The sequence below is a fragment of the Sturnira hondurensis genome, unplaced genomic scaffold (genome assembly GCF_014824575.4).
Source record: "Sturnira hondurensis isolate 20B ecotype Veracruz unplaced genomic scaffold, ASM1482457v3 Scaffold0001120, whole genome shotgun sequence".
In the NCBI taxonomy this organism is placed as follows: Eukaryota; Metazoa; Chordata; class Mammalia; order Chiroptera; family Phyllostomidae; genus Sturnira; species Sturnira hondurensis.
In genome coordinates, this window is record NW_028073751.1 from 3877210 (window position 1) to 3900561 (window position 23352).

The following is a 23352-nucleotide window of genomic DNA, read 5'->3' on the forward strand; positions in this document are numbered from 1 at the left end:
AGCTCAGCAACTTGAGGGTATCTTCTTGTTCAATTAAAGAAAATGGCAGGTTTAAAAAACCTTTGCTAGATATGATCCTTCTGAGATGTCACATATACATACCTAACAATTGCTATAGCTTGGTATCCTATGATAGCTAGGACAGAGAAGGAATTTCTAGCTACAGTTTCACTGTAGCATGTGGACCACTTGGCCTTGACCTTAGGACAAATAATAGAATAAATATCAGAAAGATTTTTCAAAGTTGAGGAGTAAATTATGCCATGTGGAAGTGAAGTTTAAAATAAGACCAGGCATTGGAAAAATGGATTTGATCTATTTAAATCTTAGAAATAAGTGTCATCTTTCCACACAAAATCATAAATAAGTGGATGTTATAGGTCAATTATACCTTAATAAAAAAGGAAACACTGAGTTAATGAATATGCTATGTTAAAAAACAATATTCAGCTGAGTAAATTTGAAGATCTAATTGGCTTAATTAGTGATTTATAAATAGGACATCCCATCTAGCAGCTAGAAGGATGCTCAGAGAAGATTTACAAAATGGAAGGTTTTTATAAGCAGGAGGGCCTGGCAGGAGAGTTATTATCAAAAAAAAAAAAAGAAGAAGAAGAAGAAGAAAAAAGAAAGAAACAAAGAAAAAAATAATTGTTTTTGAGAACAGAATCCACATATTAATGTCTGCATACCCAGAAGTCAATACAGTATATTGTAAGTGGTGTGAGTTAAAAAATGTTTTATTTAGGTAAATAATTTAATAATATGACACCCAAATTTCTTTAAACACAATATTTCACATTATTATATTTTTGTCTGGAATACAGATCTAAAATGGTAAAAATTATACCCAAATACTGGACCATGATTTCAGCAGAAGCTTTACAAATAGCAAAAGCTAAAGGAAACTGGAGATTGTACACAAGATTAATGTTCTGCTGACAGTGATACATACACATTCTGTGAACTATTATTAAGACTGGTAGCGCTCTGACAGGTGTGGACCAGTTGGTTGGGCATTGTCCTGCAAAGTGAAACATCACTGGTTCAATTCAAGGCTGGGGCACATGCCTGGGTTGTGAGCCAGGTCCCCAGCTGGTGCATGTGCAAGAGGCAACCTCTCACACATTAATGTTTCTCTCCCTGTGTCCTTTCCTTCCCCTCTCTCTAAAAATAAATAAATAAAATCTTTTCTAAAAGAAAAAGAACTATAAAGTATTTTAAAAAACTGGTAGCCTGCTTGCTTTTAGCTTTACAGTCTGCTTAAGACTTTTAATTGAAGACTCTGCTGGCCTTGGAGCAGCAAGGAATGATGGGGCTTATTTTAGTGGTGACAGTTTGTGGGATCAGACGAAGTGAGTTTTTTTTTGTTTGTGCATATATACATACATATATGGTATAATTTAATAAAATTACTTTTCTTACAGCTTATTGCTTTATAAAGTCACACTCCATATACAGTTATCATTAAACTTCACTGATAGTATGAAATTTAAAAGATTCCAATACTGTATAACCATGACCTCAGGGTACACTTCAGGATGGTTCAGCCTTAACATTCCTCACTGTGGAGTATAAGCACTAAATTCTGTCTAGTTCTGCCTGAGAGGAGAGGACTTCGTCTGTGAATATTGTCACTTGAACACCAAACAGGGAACAAAAGCTTTTCTCTCTTCCCTGGAAGGGTTTGACTTCTGAAACAATCTGAAGTAAACCAACAACTCCTAATGGGCCCAGAAAACACCCTGGAGTCCTACCCAGACCAGGACTCAGAAACTAAAAGCTAAGAACTGTTGTTAGCTACATGGGTCTTCATCAAAGCATAACAGCACAGAGCCTTCCCCTCAACCCCTTCCTCAACCTAAAGCCCCACAGAGGGGAAGTTTTTTAGGAGAGAAGTGTGGAATAGAATCCTACTTTGAAAGTAAGCGGATGGCAGTATTTTAAGAGCATCTTAGAAAAATCCAGGATGCCAACTCTGAAACTCAAGAATTGGAAGACTCAGCCATATATTCTCTTCTTAAAAATCTAGATGGGTATTTTGGTTTTCAATTACAACACAAATTTTTTAAAAAAACTTTAATTGCTTAGCACAGAACACAATTTAAAACAGAAACTACATCTTCAGTAAGTTAAGCAATCATTAACCACCTTCATGAAACATAATTAACTCGGTTTTTCTGGTGACACGGAATTAAATAGATCCAAACTGTTTCACTAACACCTAACCAACCAAACTGTATGTATGTACAGGTTTACACAAAAGCTGTTATAACTTCATTTAGCCTTTCAGATTAGGTATATTGGGCCACCTGTATATCCTGCTCACTCTGTATATCCTACAAAACACAAAAGCAGCAACTTTTCTATTTCAGTACAGTGATGGGCAGAAATTGTACATGAAAAATAAAGGTTCTTCTATAAAGTTTAAGATTTAGGGTAGAAGACAACAAAAACAAAATTCCATGAAGTAAAAAAAAAAAATTCTACATTAGTCCAGTACTCCATGAAACCCTGAGATAAACTATAGTCCTCAAAGATGTGTATTTGGATCCAGGTTCACCAAGACACTTCAGTACACTTCAAACTGGCTCATCATCCTCCTCCTGCTGTATTCATAAGCCAAAACCAGTGACCCATTGGCAGGGAATGCTCGAATCAGAGTAGCTGACAGTCCAGAATATAAGGCTACTATCCCCTCACTTTCCACAATACTTAAAAGAGTTCCAATGAATCCTGCCTGTTTTCCAGACATGGAAAGAACCTGAATTCTGGATTTGATACAATCCACTGGGAATATGACAAGCCAAAGGCAAATTCCAGCAATTCCACCACTTAACATCAAAGGGACAGGGCCGAGTTCATCTTTTGATCTCCCTGAGGCAAAAAACGATCTGCTCACTTCATAGCCACCGAAGAAGAAGAAATAGCCTGGTACTTCTTGGAGGAGAGTGCTGGAGAGTCCGTGGTAGAAGCCCCAGGGGCCATCCTTCCTAAGGATGTCCTTTACCACGGACCAAACTGTGGAGCGGCTTTTGGCTACCTTCCCTGACATTTCCATTTCGTACATGGTCTGTAGACGGCACTTCACAAGCTCAGTGGGACACAGGGCCAGCGCAGCAAACGCTGACGCCAAGGAGCCTGCAGTTGCAGTCTGCAGATCACTCAGCTTTGCCTGCTTGTCCAGTCCCACCATTTTCCTCACAAACTGTTGGCAGAAGCCGTAGCACATGAACAGGACAGAGTTCTCGGCGACGTAGGCCATCAGGGCTGGGCCGGTCCCCTTGTAGAAGCCGCGCAGGCCTACTTGGGAGTACGTCTTCAGGCAGCAGTCGGTGACGCCCTTGTACAGGCCGGGGAAGGTCTGCATCTTCACTTTTACTGTGTCGAAGGGCTGCCCGGTCAGGACACACACGGTGCCGCCGAGGGCCCCTGCCGTGAGGTCTATGGCCGCTTGAATGGCGGGGTTGGACCTCATGTTCTCCCACTCGCTCCTTGTTCTCCCGGAAGGCGACTCTCTGGAGCTGCTGTGGATGTCTTTGGCCCCGCCGCCTACTCTTAGCTGACACTCCGCTGCCGGAAAAGCCGCTTAACCCCAGGCCAGGCCGGGCCGTCTCCCGGTGCCCTGAAGTAACTCCTGGCCCGCGGTCTCGCGCGAGCTCTCCCACAAGCCCTGCGGCGCGGCCTCGGAACCGCGATTCCGGAGCCAGCACGCCGGGCACGCGGCCTGAATACGTAAACCTTTAACGAGCACCCCAACTGAAAGCTACACGACACATTTTTGCAGGGTCCAGGAGACTCTTGGTGCTGCTTTCCAGAGGCGGAGGCGGGGCGATAGGTTCCTGTTAAGCCAGCCCCTGCCTGTGTCCCTGAGAGACAAAATGGGAACCTCTACCAATTTTTGAAGCCTGGAGTCAAGGGTCAATCTACCCAAAAAGAGGTTTAAATAGGGAAGACAAACCAACCACTGGGGGCGCGGATGCTTTCGACTAGAAAGCCCTTCATCCCCTCTGGGACGAAAATGGAGGCTCAGCAGAGGGACCAGCTCTGCAAGGCCTCTTGAGGTCCGGCTCCTGGGGACGCTGGAGGGGCCTGAGCGCTACGCCAGGCCCTCGGAGCTAGAGGAGGGCTATTTCATGGCAACATCGCCAGGGACCTGTGGCTAGAGCCCTGGGAGCTGGTGGGACTGAGTCCTCATCATTTCTAGAGGTAGGACATGGCACTTTACTCGGCTTGGAAAAGAGATTTATATATTGCTAAAAAAAACTTGGTAGGAAAAAGGCTGTGTGGTTCCAGCTGTCTGTGCTTGCTAAGTTTCATGTTTTTAAGCCATAGTTTTGTGCAGCAGTGGCGTAAATTCTGGATATATATGACTGCACTAGCTTCCAAGGTAAGGTGAAATTTGGGACATTAGTGAAGATACAGCTTTTTGGACATACTTTTTCTTCCCAGATGCTCACATTCCAAGGCCTAATTGGGATTTTACTATGGGGGTTAAAAACAAAATGGGAGAAAGGGCAGAAAGTATACTAAAATGATCTTTCCATCTTGAAAGCTTTCCTCATCTGATTATCTTTGGCTGTCAACATTTAAAAGCGAGGCACTGAAAAATAGACTCTGCATTAGTAGAACTTGTCAGCAGATTATATTGTCATAAATAATGTGACCTGCTTCTTCTTGGAGAATGCCCATATGGCTGTATTTTCTCAAGAACCACATGGATTTTTCAGAGAATCATCTTCCGATTGACTGTGTGTGTGTTGGGCAGGAGAGGAAAAGGAAGGGATATCTTTTGGATACTGATTTAGTAAGACCAAGATGGGGGAAGAACGGGTGACATTCCTGCAGTAAAGGATATAGATTTTAACATAATTCCCTTGTTTGATGCTATACATCCCAAGCTTCATCTATGCCTTTCTCTGACTTTGAGTCTTTGCTTCAATTTACCTAGAAAATAAACTTTCCAAAATATAATAAAACAAAAAGAAACAATCCATCTGTGGGTGGGGAAGGGAGTCACCTAGATTACTAGGCTCAGACAGGGATCTTGGATATTCAACAGCTCTGAACAACTTTAATGAATCCCGTTTCCAGCCCCACAGCATTCCCCTTCCTTGGAAACTTATGCTTGCAAAAAATCTCACACATCAAGTGGGTTTGTTCTTCTTGGTATACTCCCTTGCAGACATTTCACATGTAACTTTCTCTGATTTCTGAATTATCATTTATCTGCTTTGACCTTCTGAAAATGGTTTGACATCTATTACTTAATGTTGTCTCATCTCTTCTTCTCTTAACCTTGGGGGTTACTGTTATTTTGGCAGGCTTTTTGACAGAGATATGTGAAAACAATCTTCCATTTTAAACTAGAAAAAGATTTTTAAATCCTCCATGTCATATTTGAGGGAAGCTTTAATATTTTGATAGACCTTCAAGGAAGACAGGGAGAAAAAAGTGTGTTTTAATATTTATTATGGAGTCCCTATTGAGTTTAGAAGTGCATTCAATGTTTTAATAATGACTGCTGATTTTCAATTAATTACATCTGATTCACTGTTTTCTAAAAGCATACTGAGTTTTAATAAACACAAGAAACACAGGGTTACTGCAATAAATCATCCACTGCTTTTTCAGTGTTTTGGAGAAAACAGATTAGTAAAGGCCAGGGATCCAAGAGCATTAATAGGGAAATAGTGTATTCATTGAATTGTCAGATGTAGCTGCGTAAATAGTAAGAGATGAAGATGAAGTTTCACTAAACAGCTGGACTTGGAGAACAGAGACCAGCATAAACACTACACAATATGGGAGTAGATAAAATTAAGAAAATACCTATATTGTGAAAAAAAGCAAACCTACACATGCTAAGGAAGGATACTCATAATGTTTTAAGATTTTAATTTAGAGAGAGGGGAAAGGAAGGAGAAAAGAGAGGGAGAGAAGCATCACTCTGTGGTTGCCTCTAATGTACCCTGCTCTGGGGACTTGGCCCACAACCAAGGCATGTGCCCTGACTGGGGATCAAACCTGTGACCCTTTGGTTTACAGGCCAGCACTCAATTCACCGAGCTACACCAGCCAGGGCTCATAATGTTTTTTCAAAAACTTGATTTAGAAGTGGGGAGAAAGAGAGAGGAAGGAACATAAATTTGTTGTTCCACTTACTTATGCATCCATTGATTAACTCTTGTATGTGCCCTGACTGGGGATTGAACCTACAACCTTATTAGCATATTGGGATGATGCTCTAACCAACTTAGCTACCTGGCAGGGGTGCACAATGTATTTTTGAGAAAGTTACAGAATCATGTCTCTAACAAAATAGTATTTTTATTTTGCTTTCTAGAACTACATATATGTATACAATTAATTGTATAATAAATAAAGACCTGGAATGACACATATTCCAAAATGTTAAGTTTACCCTAGAAAGGGTGTGAAAGGGAATTTTTTTTTTATAAAATTGCTGTATTGTTTCACTTTTTTTAGTCTTATTTCTGTAATATTTTAAAACACTAATTTTTAAAGATTTCTTCATTATTTTTGCTCTTGAACCCAGAAATACTGAAAACTAGCCCAATCACACCCACACTCATTAGCCAAATGCAACCCCCCTTGATAAAGCTGGATCTTTTTTATAACTCTGAATTTATTTGAAGGGAAATGGACCCCAATCTTCATTGAAGTCCTTCCCAAGTTTATATAACTGATAATTACTCTCCATTGTGGACTTTTTAATATTAATGCAAAGCCAAGCCATAAATAAATCAAATAAAAAATAAAGTTACAATAGTGAGTCGACTTATTTATGATGCAGATATAAGCAAACTGTTTAATTTATACTTTACTTAATTTGAAATCAGTCGACCATGTTTAAAATGGCTGTTTCTTTGTACATTTTCCCACCATCTGGATAACTCTTTAATTCAACTAATTATTTCTCTATTATGATCAGACCTTAGTTCAGTAGGCAATAATAGTGTTTTTACTGTTTACTATATTCCAGGCCCTGCTGTAAATCCCTTATCTATATTAACTCAATAGCCAACAGCAAAAAACTCAACAGCCCTATGAGGTAGGTAATATATTATCACCTCCATTTTAGAGATGAGACAATTGAGGCAAACAGATTATTACTTGCCTAAGATAACATAGTAAGTCATTGAGCTAGGATAGAGTCCCAGGCACTACATCTCTTGACCCTGAAATTTTAATGTCTTTATGATGTACTAAGTTTAGTGACTAACAAGCCAAAGTGCCTAGGCAGTGAATTTATAGCACAGTGGAGGATATGAGCAACAGGTAATTTACACTTCAGTGTGATAAATGCGTAACAGACCAGTTATCCCACTAGACTAATATATAGTTCAAGAGACTACAGACACTAAATATTCAGTTCAGGACTTCATACAGTGTCTGGTATTGCTCAGTACAATAAATACTTGTTTAAAAGAAGAGTATAGGCAAAACCGTAATAAAATTGCTTAACCTAGATGGAGCTCAAGAAAGACATCGGGACCAGCGATATTTAGATTGAGACTGAGAGTTAAGTAGGATGTAGCCAAATAAAGGGGAGGGTATTTTAGGTGAAGTGAACAGCTTGTTAAAAGGTTCTTAGGCCCAAGAGAGCAAAAGGAGTAATTAAACTCCTTGAAAAAATGTTAAGTAAGTTCAGTGTGGATTGAAAACAATGAGGATGTGATGATATAAGGCTAAAAAGGTAACTAGAACACACATACTCATGTGTTCCTTTTTAAGAAATATAAACTTAATCCTGAAATAATGATGTACCACTGAATGGTTTTAAGCACAGAGTGACATGATGAAATGTATCTTATTTTGGTGGCCAGATTAATGAAGCTACTGCTACTTGCTAGATGAGAGATAATGGCTTACACAAGGACAGTACCAGTGCAGACAAAGGAGAGTGACTGAAGAGCTTTTCAGAAAAGTAAAATCAAGCCCTGGCTGGTGTAGCTCAGTGGATTGAGCGAGGGCCTACGAACCACACAATCGCGGTTGATTCCCAGTCAGGGCACATGCCTGGGTTGCAGGCCAGTTCCCAGCAGGGGACTCACAAGAGGCAACCGTACATTGATCTTTCTCTCTCCTTCCTTTCCCCTCTAAAAATAAATAAATAAAATCTTAAAAAATATTTTTTAAAAAGAGAAAAGTAAAATCAGTAGTAAGGGGGAGTAGTCAAAGATGCTGGGTTAAATTTCTAGCTTCAGCCCTGGCTGGTGTGGCTCAGTAGAATGGGCACCTTGCCTGTGAACTGAAAGGTCACCAGTTTGATTCCCAGTCAGGACACTTGCCTGGATTGTGGGCCAGGTGCCTGCAACGATAGATCCATGTTTCTTTCTCCTTCCCCTCTCTCTAAAAATAAACACAGTGTTTAAAATTTTTTTTTCTAGCTTCAGTAACTGGGATGGTGGTAGAAACACAGGAGGAAGAACAAGCCTTCAAGAAAAGGAATAAAGGGCTCCATTTTGAACATTTAAATTTGAGTTGCCTGAAGTAACACTTATAAGTGAGTGTTCCCAATACACAGCTGACTATACTAAATCTGAAGTTGAAAAGATACCAGGCTTAGAAATATGGATTTGAAAATCAGCAGAGCTTGAAACGGAAATGGGGGTAATCAAGTCACTAATTCTGCTTTTGTGTGCAGCTCTCTCCTTCCCATTATTAATGGAAATTAACCATCATAGTGTTACAGTCATCCTAAGAATTACTTTGATAAATGATCTACTATAAAGCCAAATAAGATGAAAGCTTTTCAGGTGTCAATCTCATAGAAAAATTCCGAATGTACTAAAACAGAATTTGTTACCTACCACCCTCATGTACTAGGAAAACTTGCCTCATTATTTGCAAATCTCAAGAAATAATCCAAAGCCTAGATATTGAGAGAAACTTTGCTTAAACCTCCATATTTTATATTGAAATCTTAAAATTATGAAAAAATTTTGGTAAAGGAAAAATGATCAGCTAGCAAGAGAGAAATTATCAGAAAGCATGGTTGTAGACTTGAGAGGTCCGGAAAATTTGTTTACCATTTCTAATGTTTCTTGTCAAATATCTGGCAAATAATGGGCTTAAAATGTTTGCTTCATGAGGCTAATATTTTCAAACCAAAGATCTTCTTTATGAACTAATGCTGTAAGTGAATTGTGGACAACTCTGCATTTTGTAAATTTCATCAGTCTTCCAAACAGCTCAAGTGGAGGCATTAGATTACAATCTTTAGCACATATTTTAAAAAACCATGAAAATTATGCTTAAGGAATTTTGAAATATCTGACTATGTACCTACCAATTTCCTATATGAGCAATTCTGATAAACTGATATGGACAAATCACCTAGGTTCTCAGAATATTAAATAATTACAGAAAGTAAGTTAAGATATTTAGGTATATAATCTTAATCCAACCCAATGGAATGATTTCTTCAACAGTACCTGATAGCCCTGGATTTGTTTTGTTTCTAATATACTAAGCAGGTGACTATAGTGCTCTTAAAAAAACAAACAAAAACAAACCCACAAAGCATTAAAAAAAAGACCTTCATGTATAAAAATTAGGGTAATTTAGGAAGGCTCTATACCTAGTGTTTCTTAACCTCCGAATGGACCAGAATCTTAACAGAATACAAAGACATTTCCCAATTTTTTCTGCACCTGCTGTTTATCTTTTTCTTAAAACCTGACATAACTGCTTCTTTCCCTACAAAACAGGATAAAATTTCTGTCCTTAAACCCCACCAATAACCACCTCACAAGAGGATCTGACACCCACTACCCCTAAAAGTACAAGACACATTATAAGGTAAAAACTAGTTTTTATTGTGTTAAAACAACTTTATAAAATGATTTATAACTCTACATGTTGAAAAATAGCTACTGCATGGGAAAGCATATGCAAATTAGATTCACTAGCCTCTAGGCTACTCTTCTTACTAATCTCAGATGGCATCACAGACCAGTGATAGTAGCTCCTGGCAAATGAGAAACAGCAAAGTCCTGCAGTGAAGTCATTACTACTAAGGTTGAACTGTTCATTCCACTAGTCCTGTAATTTTTCTACATTTATTTGTCATACATTCCTACTTCCTACAGGATAAACACCCAGGAAAGCTGTAAGAGGCAAATGAAATGGACATGCACATTTATAGCTGTTAATGCAAATTCAATAGGAGCAGAGGAAATGGGAATTACTGCTAAGTTGTATCCCATCCAGGTGATGAAGCCAAAATTTTTCTTCTAATGCTGATCATTCTATGGAATGAAATTAAGTATCAAAAACTCTTCTTACTTCTCTAGGAGTGATTCTAGCTCTTCTTGCAAAGAGCTGAGCTGCTCCTTCTCTCGGTCTTCCTTTTGTTTGAGTTCATCTAGCACAGCCTGAAATCTGTTCTTGAGAGCCAGGTTTTCCACTTTCATGATGAGATCTTCCTGTCGTTTCGCCCTGTCCTGGGTCTCTTGGAGCTTTCCTTTCATGTTATCAATTTGTTTCTGAATTCCTATAACCAGCTGACTGGTTCCTTCATTGTCTTGGTGCTGTTCATCTGATGTACTTAGCTTGTCCTGTAGCTGTCTTTCCAGATCTTCCTCTGTGTCGATGATGTTGATATCCTCCTCATCTTGATGCTGTGTCTCATCTTCATCTTCACTGCTGCTGCTGAGGTCATTGAATATCTCCCGAAGCTCATCATGTTCTAATGAGTCATGGCCCTGCCTGTGGCCTGACATTCCTGGAGAAGAGATATCAAGGCCTTGATTTTCTGTTTCTTTTGTTTCATCTTCAGCAATTATTTCCCAACGAGTACTAACAGCTTCAGCATCTGTACTCAGCAAACGCTTCACTTCTTTTTCAACATCTGGAGATTCGATATACTTCTTCTTTGCTGTCTTCCGGAACCTTCTCTTTCTGACATTTTTTAGAGGCAGAGTGATTCCATGGTTCCATATAAACTTTTTCTCTTTGTCCTTATCCTTTTTTTTGCTTGCTTTGGGGTCAGCAGCAGTAGCTGCTGCTGCAGCAGCAGCAGCAGCAGGAACTGGTTCCTCGACTGGAGGATAGAGATCACCATCAACTGTGGAAACAAGCATCTGACAGATATCTGCTGTCTTGTAAAAGGTTTTTTTATCAATAGTTTTCAAACTTTCAATAACACATGGCAGATCTACCAATTTTGAGGCCAGTGGAACCCGGTCCACTCTGACAATTCCATGACGTCCATCTGGGTGTAACTCTATTGTCAGTCTGTCCTTCAGGTTGACATGACCAGACTGTACTGCCCGCCTCACAGTAGAAGCATATTCCGGAGGCAGACGTAAGATAAACTGGCTCTCTAGTTCGTGAGGAGCATCATCTTTGCTCTTACTCATTTTCATTTATTTGCAAGTCACTTCTCCAATAACCACTTGTTGCACTAAAAAGTTCCAGCTGTTGCAACAGTCAAATGGACCAGTTTGTATTAGTTGAAATATTTAAGTGCCACAGCAGGTAAGAGTCTGTTTTCTTAATTTTGAATTAAGCACCAAGTCTTTAAATGTGCTGTGACTGAATACCAATTGTTACAGACACTGGTATATTCAGGTCCATTTAAATATATTAGCTGCAATGCCAAGTTCCAACCTCTAGATGCCGCTGCCGGACAATACGGAGAGCTAGCGAGCAGGAAAGCAAATGGCGGATCCTGCGGAATGATTTACAGTACAGAAAGTTAAGCAAAGCCCCAGAAGACACACCCACCTCACAAACTTTCCCAAAACAAAGTGAAAAAGCAGGGCGCAGTGAGCTCTCTTCACCTCAGATACTTACAATCCAGTGACGACTGTAAAACCCGCTTCTCCGGACAGGAGCGAAGAAAAAGTCACTCGGAGCACGGCAGCCGGCGGCCGGCGGCCCACGGTCTCCTTCCTTACTCCTTTGTTCTTCCTCACTCTTGGCAAAGCGATCCCGTACTGATTAGCAGTGAAATGGCCCGAGACGCGCAACCTGAAGTCTTTGCAGCTCCCAGCTCCGCAGACCTCTGTGCCAGGATACACACCAAGCGGAAAAGAAAGCACCGCGTCACGGCGCCGGGCGAGCGACGGCTGTGAGTGACAGCTCTCCTCAGGCGGAAGTGCCGGTTGCTTCGCAGCGCGCAGGCGCAATGCGCAAATCACGGTACCCGCTGTGCGGCTGTCTTCTCGCGATTTCTTGGTTTTATGCGATGGGAATAATTTCTTAAAGAGCTATTGGTTTGAAAGTATGTCCAGTATTTAGGCACGGTTCCAAGAAAGACCTACGTCCTCTAGCATCCGCCTTTTTCCCTACCGCTAAGCCAGAACGTTTATTGGATCGCTGTGGGGCCGAATAGCTCCTCAGCTTCCGGGGATTGTCGGGTATAGGGCGTCCATGCAGAAAGCTTCTTTGCTTCTCAAAACATCTCGGATGTTCCTCACGGTATATCTATTTGAGAGCGGATGAAAGAATTTATGACTAGCCATGCGGTGCGTTTTAAAGTACCCAGATCAGTGGAGTGGAGAGGACATGCTGCCCACTGTATAATTCCGTCATAACATTGGTTATGAAAGTGACTGGAGTGGACCCTTGCTTCAGGGTCTGTTTCTTTTGTGAAGCATCCGAAGGAAACAGGATGACTCCTTTTTAATATGTTTGAAGTAGATATAAAATGTAAATAAAGAAGTAAGTGTTCTCCTAAAGGCACATGTCCCTTTAGGACAGAGTTCTCTGACAAACAAATGGGCTGATTGAGGCAGAGTGGAATTGAAATATTACTCTCTGCCACTCGTCAGAAAATTTTAGTTAGGATTTTTTTCATTCCACCTTTATTACTTTGCTAACTGTTTTTCTGCTTGTTTCTTCTATATGTAGTCAGGTATTCATCAACACGTATATGTAGTATTTAAGCCTAATTGTGTAACAGTTTCCACTTCTACTCATTTCCTTTTTTTTATGGAATCAGTTTGGTAGAGCATCAAGATCATTAAAAACTTAATTTCTATCTTCTAAAATATTAACAACTGCATCTAAGTTTAATGCAAAGTTCTTATGTGATCAACATTTTCAAAATTTGCTTTTTTTCTTTATGTTGGGTATTTTGGGTATTGTCTCCATTATCCCAGCTGGGAAGCCCTGTGACAATCAGGAATCTTCTATCTTGTACATCATGTCCCATTACCTCCTACCAAAGCACAGGGGATGCACAAAACATATTTGCTGGTTGAATGAACCAACTGATCCATCTAGAGGGAACATAAATGTAGCCTAACTCCTATATTAATTTATAAGAGAAAATACATTCTATATCACTTAAAAATGAGCTAGAGTAATTTCGTAGACATCTCCTCTCTAGTCCAGGACAGTGCTAATTGTTATGAGCAAAGAGGTTTCCTAATACTGTGTGTGAATGTGCTTTCCTTGGTTTTGGTAGACTGTGTATCATGAAAGAAAATTAAAATGGCCTGTCGCCAGTTTTTTTATGTTAAGTTTGAAGTTGAAATTATGCTCTTTAAGGCAACTGTACATTAGTTCTCTGTGTTCTATAAGGTGTTGAAGAGGGCTGATTTATCTATAATTTCCTGAATGATCTATTTCCTCTCTTCTTTTTCATCTATCTATCCCTGGCTTAATAACAGTCACCATTTTGATGGTGGGGAAGAGGTGATATTTGGTAATGCCTGAAGACAATTTTGACTGTTACAACTGTGGGGGTGGTGTCTACTGGCACCTAGTGGGTAGAAGCCAGGGATTCTGCTATATACATGTATTCTATAATACACAGAACACTTCCCACCCCAAACACAACAGGAATTATCTGACCGAGTAGTATCAGGGCTGAGAAACCCTGCCTCAACTTCTTGTTTTAAGCCTATATTTCTAACTAAATACTGAGAAGTGGATTGAGATTACCACTATTGGTTTCTCTCTCTCAGAACCTACTACAGCTATGAATAGGTTCAACTTTGCCTTAGGTAGGCAGAGAGTGGGCCCCTAAATTAAAAACAAAGTGTTAGAAGAAAGGAAAGGACATGGCAACTGTCTTAGTCCATTTGGGTTGCTGCAACAAAATACCATAAACCGAATGGCTTGTAAACAATAGAAATTTATTTCCCAGTTCTGGAATCTGAGAAGTCCAAGGTAAAGACACTTCTAGATCTGATATCTGGTGAGGGCAGGCTTCCATATTAATAGACAGTAGTTGTTGTTTTTTTTAACTGTGACCTTACATGGTAGAAGTTGTGTGGGGGCTCTTTGCTACCTCTTTTGCAAGTACAATCATACTATTCATGAGGACTCCACTCTCACGAACCTAATCACCTCCCAAAAGCTATACCTCCAAATACCATCATATTGGGTATTAGTTTCAACATAATGAATTTGAAGGGGATACAAATATTCAGTGTATAGAGACAACCAATAGTGTTCATGAAAGAGCTAATTATTTGGAAGATTATTATAGTATATATATAATTCCACAAGTACACAAATGACTGGTAAGCACATGAAAAGATGATTTTCAACACTGCTAATCATTGGGAAAATGCAAATCATAACAACAATGAAATAGCACTTCACACTCTTCAGGATGACTGCTATTGAAAAAAAAACAGAAAATAACAAATGTTGGCAAGGATGTGGAGTAATTAAAACCCTTGTGCCCCCTGTTGGTGGGAATATAAAACCATACAGCCACTGTGGGAAACAGTATGGAGGTTCCGCAAAAACTTACAAATAGAATTACCTGATGATCCAGCGATTCCACATCTGGGTTTATATCCAAAAGAATTAAAATCAGAGTGTTGAAGAGATATTTGTACATCCATGTTCATAGCAGCATTATTCACAATAGCTAAAAGTTTTAAGCAATCCAAATGTTCATCAACAGATGGGTGGATAAGCAAAATGTGGTGTATACATACAATGGAATATTATTTGGCCTTAAAAAGGAAGGATTCTGACATATGTTCCAACATAGAACCTTGAGGATACTATGCTATGTAAAGGATATCCCAGTCACAAAAAATCAAATACTATATGATTCTACTTATATAAGCTATGTAGAGTGGTCAAAACCATAGAGACAGAAAGTAGAATGGGGTTTGCCAGGGGCTGCAGAGAAGGGAGAGTGAGGAATTATCATTTAATGGATATAGGTTTCAGGTTTACAGATGAAAACAATTATGGAAATGGATGATAGAGATGGTCATATGACATTATGGATATATTTAATACCACTGAAATATACATCTAAAATGGTTAGATGGTAAATTTTAAGTCAAGTATATTTTGCAGTAATAAAAAAGAAAAAAGTTCATATGTATTTAAAAACTATGGATGGGCATAGAATATAAATTCTTTAAATCAGTAATTACATAATGCAATTACTAGAGATTTAAAAATTTTATCAGTATTTTCTACCTTCTTATAGAGAAAATTTTTCTGTATTGTAGAATTTACAGTGGGACTTTTTTGTAACGTAAAATTCTTTTTACAATGGACATTTAGTAAAACGGTTTTATGAGAAAATGAAGCTTCCATAGTATATCATCTTTTTCAAAAAGAAATGTCAAGAAGAAAAATTCTGTGAGAATTTCCATATGTATTTTAGTCAATTTAAAATGTTTTATTTAAATTTTGTGGGAATACCATTTTATTGATACTTTGTCAACAAGAAATAATGACTTGCAGGCTCTGTACTAACCCAACTGGTATTCTAAAATAAGTCCTGAAAATAAAGCAAATGCAGTCTCCTGTGAGAATTTTCAGAAATGAGAATAGACATCCGTCTGGACCTCTGGGTGCCGCTGTCGGCCAATCCGTGGGTGGAATGAAGCAAAGTAATCCACTGGCTACTGACGCAGCGATTCCCGCAGATTTTGGAGAAAGACATGCAGAGCGGTCTCTGCTGCCATCTTTTATACAGTGTTTCAAATGAATGTGTAATCATCCAGAGTGAGGCGCTGCCTTTTCTTTCCAGCACAGGTTTGTAATCTGGGATCAACTATATAGGAGGTATATTCGGATCTGAGAAGCAACATTGAGAAACGATAGGAAGAAGACCCCCGCAGGGAAGGCGCGCGGAGTGCGGAAGCACTGTTTGCCTTCTTGCTGTCTTTGTTCAGCCTAGTGACGCAGCAGACTCGCTTGGAGCTCCGGAAGCAACGGCCAACGGTTTAAAAATGGGGAATCTCGCCGAAGATCTGCATGTCAGTGACCAGAACCATGGGTGAGTGCTGAGAAGTAAGTCTTCCTTTGTTGCCAGCGAGGAGAGCAGGGACAAAATTGGAAATAATAGGATAGATAATAGTGGATATGCCAAAGGAAATCCTAAGCCCGTTGAATATCAGACCTTCACTGGAAATTCTAGAAATGCTTTTCATAGAAACGTATTCATCCTGACTTTAAATAACAGGGTTTAGGGCAGACATTTTGTTTTGAAAATTCTAGAAAAATATCTTAATAGAAGCAAACCATTACTTGAAGCATCCTAAACTACAATAGATTTGGATGCTTCGAGTAATTCTCCATGAATGAATTAGATCAGCTTCAATAACTATGTCCTCCATCCCAGGAATAAAAGAGAGCGCTGGAGCAGTAAATACTCTGGTTACTATTGGAGAAATCAGGACCAGAAGAGCAGAGCTGGTACCACTTAGTGGTGGGGAGTGGACAGAACAGCTCAGGGCAAAATGCAGGTTTTGGGTGCCAAAGCTATTCCTCCCATACTGAGCCACAAGGAATACAGCAGAACCTGCCTGCAGGAGAACTGCACTCCACCTCCCTTTGGCATTCTTCAGGTGATCCCCACCGACCTATATGACACCCTTACATAGAGTTCTCCTACACTCTCCACACAATCGCACAGGGCACGCAGAATATATCTAGTGTTCAACAATGACAGCACCATCTTGACTTGAAAGAGTGACATTAAATCATGGGGTAGAAGAGATGAGTGGAGGCAGTTTAAGGAAAATGCTAGAAACCTGGTTGAAGTCTCTACTTCAACTTTAGAATTATAAACCTTACCAGTGCAGATGACTTTCAGATGGGTATCTAGTTTTGTTAGAGGCAAGAAATATGGTTGCTGTAACCAAAACAATAGGATGCAGAGACCTTGCTTAATTGGAGAAGTGAAAGATATTTAATTTGGCATTTAAAAAAATCAACATGAGGGGTCAGTTGCCTCTTATACACACCCATCCAGGAACCAAACTCACAACCCAGGCATGTGCCCTGACTCAGAATCCAACTGGCAACCTTTTGCTTTGCAGGATGACACTCTACCAACTGAGCCACGCTGGTCAGTGTGAGAAGTAAAAGATACTGTGGAGAGTAATAAACACACAGCCAAACAACTAACCTCTAAAAATTACTGTTTAATTTTTTGTAAGCTACTGGCAGAAGAAATTCTAAACTGAGCACAGACTTTGAAGTACAATATCACCATCATAGTCATGGATGAGGACAGGCTGTCCTTCTGCTCCAGCAAAATACCACTCTGCATATAACCCACATCAACCAAACCACTCTGGTTTTCAAACAGGCTTCCTATATAGTTCAGGAGACTGGGAACAGCTCCAGAACCTCCATCACACACATTAGTGCTTCCAGTCCACATTGGGGGTCCTAAACATCTCCTTTTTCTTCCTTATGGTTCATCCATCTGCAGTGCTGCTGGCACTGTTGTCTGACCTGTGGGTGAGCACAGAGCACAGTGGTGTTCACTGCAGCCTACCTTTGAGCTGACTCTATGAGCTCATGGCCAGGGTTCATCTGGGTTCAGTGTCATCCTGAGCGTGTCTGTACTGGTGGACCATCATGGAGGAAATACACAGAGAACACGATGCCAGGAACTTCACCTGGAAATCACAGCCCTCTTCAGTGCAAGAGCATGCACTGTGGGGCCTGGCTACCTGGTCACCAAGGTGAACACTGACTTGGGTGCAATGCTTGGCTGTTTTATTGGATGTTTCAGACCACCAACTCTAACTCTTCAACCTAGGGATGCACAAGAGGGGGATGTACATTGTGGATCTATGGGTGACAGAATTCTGCTCTCCAGGTCACTGTGGGCAATGGCAACAGACATCATGCTGCACCTGGTCTTTACCTACAGTTTACAGGAGTTGCTGCCAGACCTCAACAACAGCTGGACACCTGCTTCTAGGCAGGCAGAACTACAGTTTTACCTGGCTTTGGCTTGATCTCAGTGCCCTCGCTCCTCCAGTGACTGGTCATCAGGCAGTGCCTACAGTGCTCCTCAAGCCCTGCCTTTGTCCTGGCTCTGATCCAAGCCTGGATTTGGAGTTGGTTTCACTTCAGCAAAAGAGATTTGTCCTATTTCTATAATCTGCATGTGGCTTCAGATATTGCAAAATCTTAATTTAAAGTTAACTCAAGAAACATGCATCAACTGTATATTCTCTGTACTGCTAGCATTGAAGTCTTAAATATTACATTGGATTCAAATATATACATGTGAGTTTTAATGCTTTTATTTCATAAATATCCTGTTATAAATAAATTTTGTTGTTTTTATTTTTGGTGGGGGAAGGGAGCTCTACAAGTTTACTTACTATTTTTATGTCGATTTTGATTTGTCTCATTAATCTGGACAATTCATTTGGAGAAAGATTTGTGCCCATTAGTGTATGTTCTCAAAAATTCTGTTTCCTACTAAAGAGTTCTTTCCTTGCAACATTGAAGAAGATTCACTGTATCTTTACGATTCTGCCCTTGAGTTCCATATACTTGCCTTTGAGAAGCTGAGAAATTATAGATTCTTTATACAAGACAGAAATTCTCCTTCTAAGAATTATTATCGTGGCTTTAAATTATTTATTTATTTATTTATTTATCTTTAGAGGGGAAGGGAAGGAGAGAGGGAGAGAAATAGCAATGTGTGGTTGCCTCTCATGCATTCCCTACTGGGAACTGGCCTGCAACCCAGGCATGTGCCCTGACTAGGAATCAAACCGAGATCCTTTGGTTCACAGGCCCACGCTCAATCCACTGAGCTACGCCAGCCAGGGCTTATTGTGGCTTTTAATTGTTTCCTTTGTTTCCACATTTTCTAGGCTCTTCTCAGTCATGGTGTCTAAGGGTGGGCTGCCAACATCTGACCCAAGAACATTCTTCCCTAACTTTTAGTTAAAGATAAATAAGTCACTCTAAGGTTGAGACATTTTACTTAGTGATCTTTTACTAATTTTGCAATAAGTGGAAAAAGGAAGACAATCTAATCTAAAAGTCCTGCTATTTAAGGAAACCAACCTCTCGGAGAAATTGAGTGTGCTTATAGGGGAATATATATTATTCTAATAGTTTGAAAATAAAGATGTGGCCTCCTTTTCAGTTTTGAGGAATATTACTACCTTTTGTGTTTCTTAAATTTGAAGTTTAAATTAGACATTTGTGTGGCATTTTTCCAAGAGCCCAGTGTTGTTTTATCCAAAATATATTACCTTTGAGTGAACTAAAGGTCTTTAAAAAACTGATATCCACATAATAAACAGATACTTCAGAAAAGGATTTAAAAAACTATATGGTAAAACTTATTTTCCAAAAATGCCAAGGTTTCTGTTAAATATTCAAAGCACAATGGGGAGTAAATGGGACAGTATAATCTTTTTTAAAGTCTGACTTACGTTCAAAAGTTTACTTTTTACTTTGACTTTTTCATCCCCACAGGCAGTTGCTATTCTCTGTTGCCTGAGAAATTATCAGGTGGTCGACATATACAACAGAGTGGAGGGATGATTTTTGTCCTCTTGGTAATATTCCCTGAGTAGGAAGCATTGACAGGTTTCTACTCCATACTGAAATTTAGCAACATTTAGACGTGATTATTTAAGTGAACATAGTAGTTTCTCCTTTTTATACATATATTGTACAGTGCTTAATTATTTCCTTTACAAATAAACTAAGAATTAAGGAAAGATAGATTAGGCTAGTAAGAAGTTTGTTATATGAGAGTGTAGTAACTGGTTGTGACTCCAGGCGCCGCTGTACACCAGTCTAGGAGATAACAGGCAGCACGAGCGTGACAAACTTCCCCCCCACCCCCTATCCCCCCCCAAAATAAAAGCCTCTTAGAACTTCACCGCCAGATTGAAAACAATCTCCCTGAGGCTGCCCAGACCTGGACCACTTTCCGACCGGCATTCTCCTGAAAATTCAGCTAATTGAAGTTCAGAAGAGCAGAGAAACAATACCCCTGGTACCGGACTGGGAGAAAACTGTGAAGCGAGAAAGCAATGGCGATTTGGGTGAAGCTGCCCGGCTACAGCGGGCAGGTCCTCCTGTTCCTTTTTCTAGAGCTGTTGTTGGAAGCTCAGGCCAGGAAGATCCGCCACTCCGTGCCAGAAGAGACAGACGAAGGTTTCTTCGTGGGCAACATTGCCGAAGACCTGGGGCTACAACCCCAGGAGCTGGCGGAGCGAGGAGTCCGCATCGTCTCCAGAGGTAGGACGCAGCTTTTTGCTCTGAATCCTCGAAGCAGCGGCAGCTTGGTCACAGTGGGTAGGATACCAGGAGGAGCTCTGCGCTCAGAGCGAGAGGTGTCTGGTGAATTTTAACATCTTGGTAGAGGATAAAATGAAGCTTTTCCCTGTTGAAGTGGAAATAATTGATGTTAATGATAACACTCCCCAATTCCAGTTAGGTGAAGTGGAATTTAAAATGAACGAACTAACCACTCCAGGTACCAGGATCCCTCTGCCTTTTGGGCAAGACCTTGATGTGGAAATTAATTCACTCCAGAGCTACCAGCTCAGCTCCAACGCTCATTTCTCCCTGGACATGCAACAAGGAGCTGATGGATCCCGACACCCGGAGATGGCGCTGCAGATGCCCCTGGATAGGGAAGAAGAAGCTGTCCACCGTCTTCTCCTCACCGCTTCTGATGGGGGCAACCCAGTCCATTCAGGAACCCTCCGCATTCATGTTTAGGTGGTGGATGCAAATGACAATCCTCCAGCATTTACTCAAGCACAGTACCACATAAATGTCCCAGAGAACGTGCCACTGGGCACTCGACTGCTCATAGTAAAAGCTACTGACCCAGATGAAGGAGCCAATGGAGAAGTAACATAGTCCTTTCATAATATAGACCAAAAAGTAGCCCAAATATTTCAGTTGGATTTTTACATGGGAGAAATAACAAATAAAGGATCGTTGGATTTTGAGGAATATAAAATGTACCAAATGGAAATTCAGGCTCAGGATGGTGCAGGCCTTATGTCTCAAACTAAGGTACTGATCAGAGTTCTAGATATAAATGATAATGGTCCAGAAGTGACCATCACCTCTGTCACTACTGCAGTCCCAGAAAACTTTCCTCCTGCAACCATAATTGCTCTTATAGTGTGCATGACCAGGACTCTGGAGACAATAGTCACACTACATGTTCCATTCCTAGAGATCTACTCTTTAAATTAGAAGAGTTAGTTGATAATTATTACCATTTAGTGACAGAGCACTGGACAGAGAACTTACCTTCAGGTACAGCATCACAGTAATAGCAACAGATCAGGGAACTCTGACTCTGTCTACTGAAATGCACATTTCATTGCAAGTGACAGATATCAACGACAATCCCCCTGCCTTCACCCAGGACTCCTACTCCACCTACATACTGGAAAACAACCCCAGAGGAGCCTCCATCTTCTCTGTGACAGCCCAAGACATTGACAGCGATGGGAATGCATGACTCACTTACTCCCTGATTAAGGACACCATCCAGGGGGCACCTTTGTCCTCCTACGTTTCCATCAACTCAGACACTGGGATCCTGTATGCGCTTGTATCTTTTGACTATGAGCAGTTTCAGGACCTGCAACTGAGAGTGACTGCACATGACAGCAGGGACCCACCACTCGGCAGTAACGTGTCACTGAGCATATTCCTACTGAACCATTCCTAATGCACCAGAGATTCTATACCCCACATTCCCCACTGACGGTTCCACTGGTGTGGAGCTAGCGCCTCACTCTACAGAACCCAGCTACTTGGTGACCAAAGTCATGGCAGTGGACAGAGACTCAGGTCAGAATGCCTGGCTGTCCTACCGCCTGCTCAAGGCCAGCGAGCCAGGACTCTTTGTGGTGGGGCTGCACATGAGCAAGGTGCACACTGCTTGCACCCTGCTGGACAGAGATGTGCTCAAGCAGAGCCTGGTAATGGCTGTTCAGGATCATGGCCAGCCCCCTCTGTGGGCCACTGTCATGCTCATGGTGGCCCTGGCTGACAGCATCCCAGACACTCTGGAAGAGCTGGGCAGCCTGGAGGTCCCGCACAACTCTGATGCTTCAGGCCTCACGCTGTACCTGGTTGTGGCGGTGGCCGCTGTCTCTTGCATCTTTCTTGCCTTTGTCATGGTGCTGCTGGCACTCAGGCTCAGGCGCTGGCACACATCACGGCTGCTCCAGGCCTCAGGAGCTGGGTTGGCAGGCATGCCTGCCTCTCACTTTGTGGGCATGGACGGGGTACAGGCGTTCCTGCAGACCTATTCCCACGAGGTCTCCCTCACAGTGGACTCACGGAAGAGTCACCTGATCTTCCTCCAGCCCAACTATGCGGACATGCTCATCAGCCAGGAGAGCTGTGAGAAAAGTGATCTTCTATCAGCACCTCAGTCTTTACTTGAAGGCAAAAAGGAAATGTTTTCTCAGGTAAACTTTTTGTAGTAAATTTACCTAGTTAAAAATAATCCCTGAGTTTACTTACTTGCTTTCATTCTTTACTACTAACACTTCTATTTCCCATTTATCTTTGTAGATTTCTATTTACAAATCTTCGGAAATCATTATTAAGTATTTAGATTCAATATATTAATAATTGTTCTATTATTGAAAAGGCAAGACTGTAGGAGGTTGGCATGAAGAATGTGGATAAGGTGCCACCTCAGTGGGGAAAAGAGCACTTGCTGCCTCAGAAATGAGGAGATCTGGCTTCCACCATTTTTTTGCTTGCCTCTGGCCAAAAAGTTTTATATTTGGGGGGGTTTATCTGGCAAGGATGGGCTTTGTCTAGAAAAGACCCACTGATATTTATGTTGCTAACAGAGTTTTAAAATTCCTCTCAGTTACATACACCCCCTAGTTTATCCCTAAATGTAATGTAGATGTCATCTGTCATGTGTCAGGGTGCTATTTTATTTGAGGACATTTAAGGAGGTAAAGATTGTCTAATATAGTATTTTTAGTTGTGTTAGTATAAAATTATGAAAATTTGTGTAAGTCACAAATATAACTTAGTGTTAAACATCTTAGTGCTTTGTTTCATCTTTTATTTTTGAGATATTTTATGCAGGCTGAAGAATACATCATATGATTGTTA

General features: G+C 40.7%; 3 protein-coding genes across 3 annotated transcripts; 1 reads left to right on the plus strand and 2 right to left on the minus strand.

The window, feature by feature from the left end:
• Positions 1 to 1197: 1197 nt before the first annotated feature.
• Positions 1198 to 5897, minus strand: LOC118998337 (mitochondrial ornithine transporter 2). Its single transcript, XM_037062466.1, has 2 exons — positions 3520 to 5897; positions 1198 to 3484 (listed from the first exon to the last, which is right to left on the minus strand). Exon 2 carries the CDS (start codon positions 3476 to 3478, stop codon positions 2573 to 2575), a length of 906 nt encoding a protein of 301 aa, XP_036918361.1. The 5' UTR covers positions 3479 to 3484; positions 3520 to 5897; the 3' UTR covers positions 1198 to 2572.
• Positions 5898 to 9826: 3929 nt separating this feature from the next.
• TAF7 (TATA-box binding protein associated factor 7) lies at positions 9827 to 12124 on the minus strand. The gene is made up of 2 exons (XM_037062451.1): positions 11827 to 12124; positions 9827 to 11701 (listed from the first exon to the last, which is right to left on the minus strand). Exon 2 carries the CDS (start codon positions 11394 to 11396, stop codon positions 10311 to 10313), a length of 1086 nt encoding a protein of 361 aa, XP_036918346.1. The 5' UTR covers positions 11397 to 11701; positions 11827 to 12124; the 3' UTR covers positions 9827 to 10310.
• A 7962-nt stretch (positions 12125 to 20086) lies between these two features.
• On the plus strand, positions 20087 to 22751 carry LOC118998342 (protocadherin gamma-A1-like). Its single transcript, XM_037062479.1, is given in 5 exon segments — positions 20087 to 20542; positions 20544 to 21373; positions 21376 to 21489; positions 21492 to 21933; positions 21935 to 22751. Coding segments are annotated over 5 exon segments (2424 nt in total). The 5' UTR covers positions 20087 to 20270; the 3' UTR covers positions 22701 to 22751.
• Positions 22752 to 23352: the final 601 nt, after the last annotated feature.

Excerpts from the sequence above, each read along its gene's own strand:
- TAF7 (XM_037062451.1), bottom strand. The coding sequence starts at position 11,396 with ATGAAAATGAGTAAGAGCAAAGATGATGCTCCTCACGAACTAGAGAGC.
- LOC118998337 (XM_037062466.1), bottom strand. The coding sequence starts at position 3,478 with ATGAGGTCCAACCCCGCCATTCAAGCGGCCATAGACCTCACGGCAGGG.